Consider the following 15,527-nt stretch of genomic DNA (forward strand, 5'->3'; position numbering starts at 1 on the left):
CAGCAGTCCAGTTCTGCAGTTGCCACAGACAAAATTATGGCTGGAAAAAACCAAATACCGTATTTTTCGCTCTATAGAACGCACTTTTTCCCCTCCAAAAATGAAGGGGAAATGTGTGTGCGTCCTATGGAGCGAATGCAGGCTTTCGCTGAAGCCTGGAGAGCGAGAGGCGTCGGTGCGCACCAACCCCTCTCACTCTCCAGGCTTCAGGCAGCTATCCGCAAGCCTTCGGAGCGCGGCGGGAGTTCCTGCCGGGCTCCGAAGGCTTGTGGATAGCAGCCTGCAGCCCAAAGCCCGGGGAGCGCAGCGCCAACTCCCGCTGCGCTCCCCGGGCTTCAGGCAGCTATCCGCAAGCCTTCGGAGCGCGCCCCCAGCCCCACAAGCTCCGGGAGCGGTGGCAAGGCTGCACGCAACCTTGCCACTGCTCCCGGACCTGTTTTGGGGGCTGGGGTCGGGGAAAGCTCTGGCTTCCCCCACCCCAGCCCCACAGCTAAAAACGAAGCCAAGACAGCTAGCGGGATCCATCCCACTGGCTGTCTTGGCTTCTGCCAAAGCCGCGCGCAGCCTCTCCCGGCTGGAGAGGTTGCGCACAGCTAAAGAGAAAGCCAAGACAGCCAGCAGGCTGGATCCCGCTCGCTGTCTTGGCTTCTTTGCTCTTTGGGGTGGGTGGGGGGGAATAAATTTTTCCCCCTTTATTTCCCCCCCCCCCTAAAAACTAGGTGCGCCCTATGGTCTGGTGTGCCCTACAGAGCAAATAATATGGTACCAGCCACAAGGTTTTATGTTATAATGGCAGCTTTCCCCAATTTGGTGCCCTCCAGATGTTTCAGACTACAAAACCCATCAGCCCCCGTCAGTCTGGCTAATGGGCGATGGGAGTTGGAGTCCAACAACTTTTGGAGGTGGGGATGAGGAGAGAGATTCCTTCGGTTCACATTTTGATGCACATCCATGTTAGCTGGCACTTTCTGAGCAGCATGCAAAATGAAAGGCAGCTGTCTCTTGAAATTCAGCACCAACTTTTGCAATGGGAAGAGCAGACTCCAAAAAAAAGTGCTTATATTCAAAATGTACAAAACACAACAACCCTGCACTCTATCAGAGGAAACTGACCGGAGAAATGTGTGTGAGAGTGGAATTTGCTGCCAAGGAGTGTGGTGGAGTCTCCTCCTTTGGAGGTCTTTAAGCAGAGGCTTGACAACCATATGTCAGGAGTGCTCTGATGGTGTTTCCTGCTTGGCAGGGGGTTGGACTCGATGGCCCTTGTGGTCTCTTCCAACTCTATGATTCTATGATTCTATGAGAGGCAAAACGGCATACAAAATGGTGCTCGTTAAGCACAAGAAAGACATGTGCGGATTTTCTGGGGTGGGGAAATGAAAGGCCCAACTGTTGTGGAAATGGAGAGGGGCTGAACTTAAGGTTAGAAGAAAGAGAAACCAAAATTGCCCATCCCTATTGGGATCCTTTTGAATTATGGTGCTGGAGGAGACTCTTGAGAGTCCCATGGACTGCAAGAAGATCAAACTGATCCATTCTGAAGGAAATCAGCCCCAAGTGCTCACTGGAAGGACAGATCCTGAAGCTGAGGCTCCAAGACTTTGGCCACCTCATGAGAAGAGAAGACTCCCTAGCAGTCCAAAAGCACACCAGTGCAAGTAGATAAATAGGTACTGCTGCAGCGGGAAGGTAAATGGTGTTTCCGTGCACTCTGGTTTCCGTCATGGTGTCCCGTTGCGCCAGAAGCGGTTTAGTCCTGCTGGCCACATGACCTGGAAAGCTGTCTGTGGACAAACGCCGGTTCGCTCGACCTGAAAGCGAGATAAGTGCCGCAACCCCATAGTCGCCTTTGACTGGACTTAACCGTCCAGGGGTCCTTTAACTTTACCTATGATTTTATGGTCAGCTATAATGCTTGGCCACCTCATGAGAAGAGCAGACTCCCTGGAAAAGACCCTGATGTTGGGAAAGATGGAGGGCACAAGGAGAAGAGGACGACAGAGGATGAGATGGTGGGACAGTGTTCTCAAAGCTACGAGCATGAGTCGGACCAAACTGCGGGAGGCAGTGGAAGACAGGAGTGCCTGGCGTGCTCTGGTCCAGGGGGTCACAAAGAGTCGGACGTGAGTAAATGAAAAACAACAAATTGGGAGTGCCCTCTCTCGAGGACCAGTTTTCAAAGGAGCAATTATACATGGGCCATGGTTGCGTAGAGGAGGAAAAGGGGAGGGGTCACCACTGGGGTCACCTGGTCCTGCTCCGGAGGATGGTCACGCAACCGTGGCAACTGGTGCAGCGCTGGAGCGGGGTCTCGGCTTCGACCACCCCAGTCTCTGCATCAAAAGAGAACACCTTGTCTGTGCCTTGCTCGTTTTCATCTGTGCCCCCCAGAATGTAGATTTTGCCAGAGCACACGGTGGCGCCGCAGTTCTCCTGAAGGAAGAGGGGAAAGTCAGAAAGAGGAGAGGTCCGTATCCCCTCAAAAATCCACAAAAAACGGCCTCTCAGCTCAGCTGTTATTTGTGCTGGCTCAGCTTCTCCTCGAACACCCACCCCTTTAAACTTGCCCACAATTCAGGGCCAACCCATGCATGAGGCAAGGTGAGGTAGCTGCCTCAGGCGGCAAAACCTACAGGGGCAGCAGATCTCGATACAGTGGTACCTCGGTTTAAGAACAGCCCTGCTTACGAACGATTCGGTATACGAACTCCGCAAAACTGGAAGTAGTATATCTGAAGGATATATCTGAAGGAGCGTCTCCACCCCCATCGTTCTACCCGGACATTGAGGTCCAGCTCCGAGGGCCTTCTGGCGGTCCCCTCACTGCGAGAAGCCAAGTTACAGGGAAACAGGCAGAGGGTCTTCTCGGTGGTGGCACCTGCCCCGTGGAACACCCTCCCACCAGATGTCAAAGAGAAAATCAACTACAAGACTTTTAGAAGACATCTGAAGGCAGCCCAGTTTAGGGAAGCTTTTAGTGTTTGATTTGGTACAGTATTTCAATTTTTTTTTGGAAGCAGCCCAGAGTGGCTGGGGAAGCTCAGCCAGATGGGCGGGGTATAAATAAATTATTATTATTATTATTATTATTATTATTATTATTATTATTATTAGTGTTCCAGTTAGCGAACTTTACCACGGTCTATGAACGGAAGCCGAATGGTGGAAGGGCATCGGCAGCGGGAGGCCTCATTAGGGAAAGCACGCCTCGGTTTCAGAACGGCTTTGGTTTACGAACAGACTTCCAGAACGGATTGAGTTCGTAAACCGAGGTACCACTGTATCGATCGTTCTTCCCTTCCTTGCTCCAAATGTAGATCTTCCCTCACCTGGTGGGAAGGAAGGAAGGACACCGCTTTGGGGTCTACTCAGGTGTAATGACCCTCCGGCATTTTTATGTACGTTTATTTACAAAAAGACACACCCAGAGCACGGCTTCTCGCCTGCTCGCATTTACGATAGTTGGTCAGTCTGAATTTTCGCCCCTCCCACAGCAGGAAGGACGCCAAACTCCTGCCTTTCCCTTCCGTCGCCATCTGATCTTATCCAGACGCCTAGAACGGGGACTGAGAAGTTGGCCTGCCCCCTCCTCCCCACTGTCACTCGACACAGACTCAGATCTCGGCTTATCTGCTGATTGCCTAGCAACACTCTGGCTGCCTCCCGACTCTTCCTCTCCTTGAGATCTAACAGAGTCTTCCCCAGGAAGGGGGGTCAAATTTGTGAGATTTTGACCAGCTTCGGCCCATCTGAAGCTGATACAGACTCGTCTTATCTTGAGCCCAAGCAAAGTAGTCCACACAGCAGAAGGATAAGCAGTATGTGCCACATTCTTAACTTTATTTCCACTCTATGCTGAGAGAATACAAACATGCATCTTGCGAGAGCAGAGAAGCAACTGTCTCTCTAACAAAGAAACCGAGAGAACAGTGAAAAACAGGAAACCAGTGTACGTCACATCCAGTCTCCCATTCCCATGGGAATCCAACAGTAACTTGGACTGTGGAATGCAAAACAATGTCTTGTGACTGCAGTTGCTGCTCAGTGAGGGAAATAGAAACCAACAAAATTGCCCTTTCTCGACCGTCAGCCAACTCTCATCTGCAGAGTCAGTCCCTCATTTACTTAGTTCTATTTCTAGTCTATCTCATCCCCTGCGCTCTGGGGGGCCACGTTCCTGACCTCAAGCACAAGGAGGTATTGAGCCAGCCCCGCCACATCTCATTTGATACCAGGATTGGACACCCACCCTTCTTGTGTTCTGAGCAGAAGGGCGGAGTAGCACGAGAACGGGTTCTTTTCTGTGGTGGCTCCCCGCTTGCAGAATGCTCTCCCCAGAAAGGCTTGCCTGGCCCCATCATTACATACATTTAGACGCCAGGCGAAAACATTTATTTTCCACTAGGGGCCTTTGGCTTTTATTTTTTTATTAAACTTGTTGGTTGCTTTATCTTGCACCCAGGGCAACTCAAAACAACTTACCAATCAATTTTTAAAAATTATTTATGGCCTCCTTTAGTGGGCGGGAGGTTTGAATCCTGCCTTTCAAAAATATGACTGTGCTTTGGATTTTTCTGTGTTTTGTTTCGTGCTGGTTTTAAGGTATGCGTTGCTTATTTATTGCTGCAAGTTGCTTTGATTTACATTTGTAAAAAAGTAAAAAGCTACTAATAATTTTAGTGAATAATAATAGAAAATAATAAAATAATAAAATAGCTACTTCCTGTGAGCAAGCAAGACAATACAGTGGTGCCTCGCAAGACGAAAAGAATCCGTTCTGTGATTCTCTTCGTCTAGCGGTTTTTTCGTCTTGCGAAGCAAGCCCATTGACGGATTAGAGGATTAGCGCTATTAGCAGCTTATCTGCTGATCGGATCAGCTGATAAGCGGCTTAGCGGCTTAGAAAAAGGGGGGGAGGGGGGAAAAACCAGCAGGAACTTGCAAGACATTGTCGTCTTGCGAAACAAGCCCATAGGAAATTTGTTTTGCGAAGCACCTCCAAAACGGAAAACTCTTTCGTCTAGCGGGTTTTCCGTCTTGCGAGGCATTCGTCTTGCGGGGCACCACTGTAGCTGGTGTAGGTGCCTTTATCCCTACTGATGGCTGGTGAAGAGCCTGTTTTCACCATTCTGGGGTCTTTTTTCTGCCCTTTTAGATGTGGCACCCCATCTTGGAACTGGTGCCCACAGCAAATTCTCTAAGGGCCCAATGGCATTCTCCTTACCAGAGGTCCTGGGAGGGACGCAACTTCAGCCCAGGTGTCTGTCTGGGGGCTGTAGCTGAAGATTTTACTCAGGAGTCCCCCAACAACGTAAATCGAGTGATCCAAAGTGACGGCGCTGAGGCATCGCTGGCGGAAAGGGGCTGCCGACAGAAGGATCCACTTGTTTTCCTCTGGGTCATAGCACTGAACCTGGGGGAGCAATAAATAATAATAATAATAATAATAATAATAATAATAATAATAATAATAATAATAATAATTTATTTGTATCCCGTCCTCCTCAGCTGAAGCCGGGCTCAGAGAACAGTAAAATAATACAGCTTTCTAAAATCAATTCATTATAAAATCAGTTCAAATCAAATTAAGGGCAGCCATTGGGCTAGAGTTCTGTGAGGATTACCAAAGGAGGGAGTCAGGCTGTGCCTTTGCCAAAGGCCTGGTGGAACAGCTCCGTCTTGCAGGCCCTGTGGAAAGATGTCAAGTCCCGCAGGGCCCTGGTCTCTTGTGACAGAGCGTTCCACCAGATCGGGGCCACATCCGAAAAAGCCCTGGCTCTGGTTGAGGGCAGCCTAACCTCCCTGTGGCCCGGGACCTCCAAGATGTTTTTGTTTGAAGACCGTAAGGTGAAACATACCAGGAGAGGCGGACAGCTGCAGAGGCTCAGTTTGCAAAAGTCCCCACAGCCCCCCAGAGGTTGGCAACCCTGGCAGTACCTTATCTGTGTTGGCCCCGTCCTCCACGGCGCCCCCGATCACATACAGCTTGTCGAGACACGGCACCACGGCTGCCGAGCTCACTGCCTCAGGCAACGGCGCAACATCTGCCCAGCTGTTGGAAAAGGCGTCGTAGCATTCCACGCTGGCCAGGCGGCCAAAGCCGTCGTAGCCGCCCACTGCGTAGATCTGTCGGCGAGAATTGGGGGGGACGCGATTCATCAGATCTCTGATCTCACTCAGATGCAGGGCTTGTAAACGGGGTGTGGGCAGAGCGAGAGGCAGCGTGGTACAGTGGTTAGAGTGCCGGACTAGGGTTCAAATCCCCCACTCAGCCACAAAACTACCTTGGACCTACTTTGCAGGGTTGTTGTGAAACGCAAAATGGTGTAAATTGTGTAAAAGAATTTTCGCAAAGGGTATTTAAGGAGATGACAGAAATCGCTGGGTTAAAGCTGACCATTTTTAAAAAATGGAAGTGCAGCTTGTAAATTTACAAATAAATAAATAGAAAGGAAATAGACAGGTGCTAGAACTGAAATACATGGAAGCAGGGCCAGATACAGGTTTGATGAAGCCCTAAGCTACTTAAGGTAATGGGGCCCTTTATATGTCCAGCTGTCCTTTGTCAACAACAAATTGTCACTTTTTTGTGTGTTGAATATATGCTATATGGTAATTTATGGACCTAATAGGTATCGAAAGCCATTTGCACATAACAAAATAACCAGTCCATGCAGAATGTAGGCACCCTATCTATATAAATGAGCAGACCAGTGATATTTTAGGGAGCAGGCTAGCAGGCGGGGCCCATGACTTATATCGTAGGAGCCTACACAACACAAAACACTGTTGCTGTATGTAAGTTTTATTTTATTTGTTTTTTTATCTTACATTTTGGAAATGTGAATCCAGGGGTTTTTTTCCTTTAATTTTTTTGGGGCCTCCAAGAGAGCAGGACCCTAAGCTATAGGCAAATCCAGCACTGAAATATACTAGGAGTCGAGAGTGGATTTTATGCTCTTTATTCAGCTCATAGTGGTGAAGAGGAATGGAAGTTCCCCCGAAATATCTGCTTTATATACATTATTTACACAATGGGCCCCACATGATTGGCTAATTCTGGGATTCTCCTGTAGGCCAATCAGGTTGCGGATTCACTTCTACCAGGAGTTGGATTGGGTGGCTCCTACGGACCAATCAGACTGCTGCATTCTGAATCTTATTGTTCTAGGACCAATCAGACTGCTGCATTTTGGATACATAACAAGCACTGAAGCTGCTGAGCCTGGGGCGTGGTGGTAGGGCAGTGATGAGTGGTCAGAGGGAGAAGAGGGAGAAGACTGGGAGGAAGAGGCGTCAGAAGATGGAGAGGGAACAGGGCTTAGTGAGCGGGGAGAGTCGGTGGCAGAGAGGCAGCCAGAATCAGAGGAAGAAGCTGAAGCAGGAGAGGAGAGGCAGAGATGGGTCAGGTTGGGGAATAGGAACAAATGCCTCTCCCTCCTGCGGCCACAACACACCCCACCAATCACAAAGCAAAGAGAAGCCTGTACCTTTCCCTGGAGGGTGGCCATCTTGTGCCTCCACCGCCCTTTCTGCAAACAGGCGACCCTCATCCAGACGTTCAGCTGGGAGCTCAGCACCCAGACATCTCTGCCGTTCAGGTGGCCTCCTGCAAAAGCAGACACAGAGCAGCCACATAACACAGGAGCCAAAAGACTTAAGGCATGGGTAGGCAAACTAATTCCCGGGGGCCGGATTTGGCCCAATCGTCTTCTAAATCCAGCCCGCGGACGGTCCGGGAATCAGCATGTTTTTACATGAGTAGAATGTGTGCTTTTATTGAAAATGCATCTCTGGGTTATTTGTGGGGCATAGGAATTTGTTATTTGTTTTTCCAAAATATAGTCCGGACCCCACAAGGTCTGAGGGACAGTGGACCGGCCCCCGGCTGAAAAATGTTGCTGATGCCTGATCTAAACCAACATCCTGTTCTCACAATGGAAAACCAAAAGCTCAACAGCTCTCTCCCACCTGAGATTCCTACCAACTGGTATTCAGGGCCATTTTGTGGGTTATATCCAGCCTCATATAACCAGCATGCTTAGCTCTAATTAACGCATGAAGGGGTTAAGACCATAGAGTAAGCTGTCCTGCCAGGCTTAGCTAGGTCACACCAGCTCACTACGGGAGGAAGGGCTACCAAACTCTTTGTTCCTTCATCTTCCACCACGCAAACTCTACAAGTAAAGATGTCTAAGCTAGCCGCTCCAAGCCTAGACCACGTGGCTTAAGGAAGTCATCTTTGTGTTTCTATACAAATAATTTAGAAGCATTGAACATTTTGTAACCGACGTGATACTGCCTGCCTTTTCTTTCCGCTGTGCGGGAAAGCTCATGAATCTGACCTTTGAAGGATTTGTAAGTAAATCATTTTAAACTGACCAAATGTGTGGTCCCTTTCTCTGCTGAGGGAAGCGGGGGATTTTGGAAGAAAGTTAGAAGGGGATATTGGCACCTTGGCTCTTTCTCATACACATACAGAAAGGCAGTGGGGTTTAATGGTTAGAGTGTCGGGTTGGGACCTGGGAAACAGAGTGTCGGGTTGGGACCTAGTCTCCGCTCAGCCATGGACCTCCCCGGGTGACCTTGGGCCAGTTGCTACCCCTCAGCCCAACCTACCTACCTCACAGGGTCGCTGTGGGGATCAAATGAGGAGGGAGAGAACCGTGTGTGCCATTTTGAGCTCCTTGGAGAAAAGTGTCGAATAGAAATGCAATTAATTAATTAATCCATCCATCAGTCATACAGTGGTCTTCTCCATCTCCTCCCAAGGAAGGGAGGAGGCTATTTCTGCGGGGATGGACTAGATGACCCTCGGGGTCCCAACTCTACGATTCTATGATTCTATACAGCCATCTCACCTGAGATGTAGACGTCGTTCTTCAAGGTGCAGGCAGCAAACTCTGACTTGCTATATCCAGGGACGCTGGATAGTGGCTTCCATTGCTTGCTTTCAGGGTGGAAGATATCCACAAAAGGAAGTTTGAAGGACCCTTTCTTGCCGCAGCCTCCAATCACAACGATCATCTCTGCTAACTCCATGTATCTGGGATAAGAAAAGAAATTTGTTAGTCTCAGAGGACGGCAAGACCCTTTTGGCAACACAGCATGACCCACATCCCTATAAAGGTGGAGGGGACAACGACCTCTGTGCCCCTTAAGACCCAAACTACATCTGACCTTTAGTGCTGACGATATAAATCTAATAACTGAATAATTTGCTCTTTTATTTTACTTATTTACTTGTTTTCATCCTGTATTTTATTCTGTGAACAGCCCCAAGAACTTAGGATGAAGAGCGGTATATGAATTTAATAAATACAGTGGTACCTCAGGTTACATACGCTTCAGGTTACAGACTCCGCTAACCCAGAAATAGTGCTTCAGGTTAAGAACTTTGCTTCAGGATGAGAACAGAAATCGTGCTCCAGCGGCGCGGCGGCAGCAGGAGGCCCCATTAGCTAAAGTGGTGCTTCAGGTTAAGAACAGTTTCAGGTTAAGAACGGACCTTTGGAACGAATTAAGTACTTAACCCGAGGTACCACTGTACTTTGTTGGAAGCCACCCAAGGTGGCTAGGGAGACCCAAGCCGGATGGGTGGGGTATAAATAATAAATTATTATTTTTTGGATTATTATAAAAAATGCAGGAGGAAAGGACTAACTATAGGATCCACAAAGGGGAGGAGGGAAGTTATATATATTAGCAGGTCAAAAATTATGGAATCGGTGTCACAATATGGACTTCAAACCGGTTTGAAGTAGCAACTAGTAGCAACTTTTCCTCTCTCTTTTTACCTTCTGGGTCTTGACCGCCGAGAGCTGACCTCGCTGCCTTGGACGTAATATTTGCGGGCTTCTAGCAACAAAGGGATGCACTCCTTGGATTTCTGGATGAGCTCGTCCGTCTCCACCTTTTCTAGAAAATAAACAGGGTCTAGCAGGGGGAGCCTCACGTGCTGGAGCAAATCCTTCAGGGCCCCCTCCCTGGCAACCACGTCGTGGTTCACCCACCGCATCACTGCCTCGAAGACGGCTTCCTCCTTGGGGACAGACAGGCGATCGCTTGACAGGCAACTTGCAAGCTCCTTGGCATCCAACTCCAGGAACTCCTTGTTGTGAGAGACCTCCACAAAGCCCTCCAGAAGACAGTTCTTGCTCCTCTCGGTCAGAGATGGGATGGAAAAAGAGTTGGCGACCTTCAAGATGCCCAGACAGTTGTGGGGATGCAGCTGGCCTTCTAAGAAGGCAACACAGGCATCCTTGAGCCTTGGGATTTGGAGGAAGCTGGACAGCTCCAGCAGGTCTTCCACGTTGTTCTCCTGGATGAGGATGTCCCCGCCGTAGATGTAGTCCAGGACGAGGCTCATGCTGGGAGCAGAGACCTCACGGAGATGGACGGTGCCTTGGCGGCCTTCCTTCGCGCCCCCGGCAAACAGAGCCCGGAAGTAGGTGCTGCTGGCAGATAAGGCAGCCCGGTGGCAAGGAAATTCCTGCCCGCCCATGGTGAGGACCACGTCGGTGAAGATGCCGTCCAGCCGGTAGGAGTTGAGAGTCTGGAGGATCTGTTCGGCGTGGCGAGACCCGCTGCAGAGTTTTGCGTGGAGGTTTCCGCTGCCTCGGCCCAGAGAGGCAGGGTGATCGCTGATGCCCGTTCCGGAATGAGACTCTTGTTTCATCCCGATTCAGGGCATGAAAAAGTTGAATTGCTTTTAATAGTGTGTTTTAAAGCTGCAATCTTCTCCAGGACCTTGGAGTGAAGGATGGGGGAAGGAAGGAAGGAAGGAAGGAAGGAAGGAAGGAAGGAAGGAAGGAAGGAAGGAAGGAAGGAAGGAAGGAAGGAAGGGAAGGGAAGGAGGAGGAGGAGGAGGAGGAGGAGGAGGAGGAGGAGGAGGAGGAGGAAGAAGAAGAAGAAGAAGAAGAAGAAGAAGAAGACAGAGGAGCAGGAGAGAAGAGGGAAGAGAAGAAGGAGAAGTAGTGGTGACGCTTGCAGTTTAATGGTGAATTTTGGACATAATGGAGATGCATATTAATTTAATTAATGATAATGATAATGATAATGATAATGATAATTGTCAGAGTTGCTTCTAGATCCTAGCTCACAGAGGATCACGCTAGCCAGCGATCATTAAATAAAAGTCTTTATTGAGTTACAGTTTCCATTCTCAAGCTGCTGCGTGCAACTCTACGTCTTATGCTTAGATCGGCGAAGCTCCGTCTGAGTCTCCGCCCCTTGTGCACCAACTTAATATCCTAGCCCTGCTCCACCTTTTCCGCCTGACTGTTCTTCTCTGGGTCCCTCTGCCCCCCGGGGTCTCTTCCTTCCGGGATTCTTCTGACGCTGACCCCCCGGACCCTCCTGTCTCCTTGCGCCGGGCTTTAGGACCTGGCTCCCTTTCCGGGCTGCCTACTGCGTCACCTTCCTGTGTATTTGAACTTGGCGCGCGCGCCCAACCTTCCACCTTCCGTCTAACCGTCTCTTCGCTCCCCGATGGAGGTGTGGCCACTCCTGACTCGTGCCCTCCCTCCTGTTGTGAGCTGCCAGCGCTTGATCCCTGGCGCCCTTCCTCTTCCCTGCTCTCTGGCGGTGACGCTGGTCCCGATTTCCAACTGCTCCCCTCTGAGTCCCCTCTGGCTCTATCTTCCTGGGGTGTCCCCCTAGTCTCCCCCCTTGCCCTGGCTACTGGTGCTCCTTTCTGTGAATCTTCTGATTCACTGGAAAGACTCGGAGATCTCGGGTCGTCGTCATCACTCATCTTTTCTTCTGCCTCCTCCCCATCGCTCTCTGTTTCCTCCCTAGCCCTCGCCTCTGCTCCTGAACCCCTGACATCCATCCCCCCCTCGAAGCCCCCTCTTCCCCCCTCCCCTCCTTCCGGTGCGGGAGCTGGGTGCTGCCGTGTCAAGGGGACGAATGTCGGGTACAGTTCGCTTCCCGTGGCGGGCCTCCATCTGAAGTCTTCCGGTTCTTCCTCCCTGCTCTCGTCGACGACGGTCACCTCCGCTTCCATCTCTGTGCCGCCGTGCTCGAAACCCGGGTCGTCCCCGAAAACGTCCATGTCCGTCTCTCCCTCGCTTCCTTCTGGAGACGTTGCTCGTCCTGGACCCTCCAGCCACTTTCTGCGGAACTGCTCCTCTGGTCGATCATCCCACCAATACGAGGGTTCTGAAGCAGATCCCGAGGGTGACCCCTCTTGAGAACGGGCGTCTCGTGTCGGTTCCTCGTCCGAGTCGAACCCCCGGAACGTGCTGGCTGAAAGCGTGGGCGTGAAAAGCCAGTCGTCGAAAAAGTCTGCTGGCATTGGCCTATGTGGGAAGAGGGCATGAAACTCTTCTTTGAGCAGAGGTTCGTCTAAAGCGTAGCCCGGCACCCAGCTGTTGGCACTGGCCGGGGTGCCCTCCTTGGCGAGAAGGTATTCTACCCCCTCTTCCCCCCATCTGGAGTCCAAAATCTCTGTGACTTCGTTGATGCGCTCCTCCTGTGCCACTCCCCCGTGCCCGGTTCTCTCTCGGAGCGGACTCGGTGCCGTTCCTGGTTCCTGAAACCTGTGAGGTGCCTTGTAGGGAGTGAGCACCGATCTGTGGAACACCGGATGCATCCTGGAGCCCTCCGGAAGCGCCAGCCTGAAAGCCACCGGGTTGACCTGCTCTTCGACTTGGTAGGGCCCCAGTTGTTTATGCCCTAGTTTCTTCTTCGCCAACGACCTGGCCGGCACTGCGTGGGCCGCTAACCAGACCCAGTCTCCCACATGGATCTCTTCGCCAAGCCTTCTGTGTTTGTCCGCTTGTACCTTGTATGCGTGTTTAGCCAGCTCCAGGTGCCGCCGCAGCTGATCGTGGACCTCCTGCAACTCCGACGTGAACGCATCTGCTGTCTGCGGCTCCCCCTCCCCCATTCTTTCCAGTCCCGGGAAGGTTCTGGGGTGCCTCCCGTTGTTGGCGAAGAACGGCGTGACCCCCGTGGACACGTGCTTCGTGTTGTTGTAGGCGAACTCGGCGAGAGGCAGGTAATCCACCCACGTCGCAGGCTGTTGATTCGCATAACATCTCAGGTACTGCTGCATGATGGCATTGACCCGCTCCGCTTGCCCGTTGGTCTGCGGGTGTCTCGCCGACGCCAGGTTGATCTTGACGTTCAGGAAGCCCATCAGCTTCTGCCAGAAGTTCGAGATGAACTGTCGCCCTCGGTCGGACAGAATAGACCGCGGCAGACCGTGAACCTTGAACACGTGATCTATGAATAGTTTGGCGGTTTGTTCCGCCGTGGCCACCTTCGCACACGGAATGAAATGTGCCATCTTGGAGAACAAGTCCACCACCACCAGCACAGCCGTCTTGCCCCTCGAGCTGGGCAGATCCGTGACAAAGTCCAGGGCCACTCTCTCCCATGGTTCGAACGGCGTTTGCAGCGGTTCCAGCAGTCCGGCCGGCGGTCTGTGCACTGGTTTGGCCCTCTGGCAGGTGTCACACCTCGCCACGTAGTCCGCGACTTCCCCTCTCATTCCGGGCCACCAGAAGTCTCTGGCGACTAATTCCATCGTCTTCTCCTTGCCAAAGTGCCCGGCAGTGGGCGCGTCGTGCAACTGCTGCAGTACCTTGGCGCGAAGTTCGTCTCCCGGCACGTAGATGGCCCCTTTACGGATGAGCAATCCATCTCGCAGCTGGAACTCGTCGGTTGCTGCCGTGCCCCTGTGCACCTCTGCCATCTTTGCTTGCGCGAAGGAGTCATCCTGCAACGCTCGTCGCACCGCCTCCAGGTCAACTGTTGCCGCAGCGCACGCCCACACTGTCGGTGCGAAGATGTGCATGGCGGCCGCTGGCGTTGCCTCCTCCAGATACTGTGGCTTACGGGAGAGAGCATCCGCCATGATGTTGGTGTCCCCCGGGACATACTCTATTCGGAAGTCGAAGTTCGCAAAGAACTCAGCCCAACGTATTTGCCTCTGGTTCAGGAACTGTGCCGTGCGCCAGTGCTCCAGATTCTTGTGGTCTGTGCAGACCTGCACCGTGTGCTTGGCGCCGATCAGGAAGTGCCTCCACGCTTTGAAGGCTGCATGAATGGCCAGCAACTCCCTGTCCCAGATGGTGTAGTTCTGTTCGGACTTGCTGAGCTTCCTCGAGTAAAACGCTCCTGGTCTCCAAACCCCCTGCGGGTCCTTCTGCAGCAGGACTGCTCCGACGGCTCTGTCCGAAGCGTCTGTCTCCACCCTCATCGGCCTGCTGGGGTTGACATGAAGCAGCTGCTCTTCCGACGCGAAGAGACGCTTGAGTGCCTGAAAGGACTGCTCCGCCTGCTCTGTCCAGATGAACTTCTTTTTCTTGGAGCTGAGCGTGTCCGTGATGGCCGCTGTCTGCATAGCAAAGCCTTTGATAAACTTGCGATAGAAGTTCGCGAAGCCGACAAACCGTTGGACCTCCTTCCGGTTGCGTGGGCTTTTCCAATCCAACACTGCTCGAACCTTGGCACTGTCCATGGCGAGCCCTTTGTCAGACAACTTGTAGCCCAGGAAATCCACCTCCGTCACGTCGAATTGGCACTTCTCCAGCTTGGCGTAAAGCCTATGTTGCTGTAGCCTGCTCAGCACTTCCCTGACGTGTCTGTCATGCTCCTGCTGCGATTCCGAAAAGATCAGGATGTCATCCAAGAAACAGACGCACGTCTTGTAGAGGAGCCCCGCCAACACGTGATGCATGAAAGCTTGAAAAACGTGGGAGCCATTTTGCAATCCAAAAGGCATAACTCTATATTCGTAGGTGCCCAGGGGCGTGAACATGGCTGTCTTCCACTCATCTCCTTCCCGCATGCGAATGAGGTTGTACGCCCCTCGCAGGTCCAACTTGGTGAACACGCTGCCCTTGCGTACCTTTGCGAGGAGGTCGTCGATTCGGGGCATGGGGAAGTCCGATGGCTTGGTCACACTGTTCAAAATGCGGTAGTCCACTACGAGTCTTTTTTGGGGCGTGTCCCGCTTCTTAACAAAGAAAACCGGACTGCCCCCCGCTGCCTTGGACTCTCGGATGAAACCGCGCTCCAAATTATGATCTATGAACTCCTTGAGTTCCTGCAGTTCGTCCTCAGACATGGAATACAGCTTCCCTTTGGGCAGCGCCGCCCCCGGCAGCAGGTCAATTTTGCAGTCATATGGTCTGTGGGGGGGTAGCCTGTCTGCCTCCTTCTCGCAGAAAACCTCCAAAAATTCTGCGTACTTGTGGGGAACCGCTTGCAGCGTGCCTAGCTGCAGCTGTGACTCCTCTTCCTCTCCTTCCTGCCGGGGCACGATGCAGTGTTCGGCGCAAAAGGAAGAGCCGAAGGTCAGCTGCCTCTGGTACCAAGCCAGCGTCGGGCTGTGCTTGTCCAGCCAACTCATGCCCAATACAATGGGCGTGTCCGATAGTTGAGTGACGTTGAAGCTGATGACTTCCCTGTGATTCCCAAGTCGCATCACCATTGGTGGCGTCTGCTTCACCACTTGCCCCCCTAGCAGCTCCCTGCCATCCACCGTGACAACCTGCAGGGGCAGCGTGGCAGGC

At 51.9% G+C, this 15,527-nt stretch overlaps 1 protein-coding gene across 1 annotated transcript; it reads right to left on the bottom strand.

Annotated features, from left to right (window-relative positions):
* Positions 1-2,175: 2,175 nt before the first annotated feature.
* On the bottom strand, positions 2,176-10,678 carry KLHL35 (kelch like family member 35; the record flags this gene model as incomplete). Its single annotated transcript, XM_083500605.1, has 6 exons — positions 2,176-2,433; positions 5,225-5,413; positions 5,938-6,126; positions 7,491-7,609; positions 8,862-9,046; positions 9,798-10,678. 6 exons carry the CDS (start codon positions 10,676-10,678, stop codon positions 2,245-2,247), a joined length of 1,752 nt encoding a protein of 583 aa, XP_083356731.1. The 3' UTR covers positions 2,176-2,244.
* Between the last annotated feature and the right edge of the window lie 4,849 nt (positions 10,679-15,527).

This window comes from Podarcis liolepis (genome assembly GCF_965112155.1).
Source record: "Podarcis liolepis genome assembly, chromosome: 4".
Classification (NCBI taxonomy): Eukaryota; Metazoa; Chordata; class Lepidosauria; order Squamata; family Lacertidae; genus Podarcis; species Podarcis liolepis.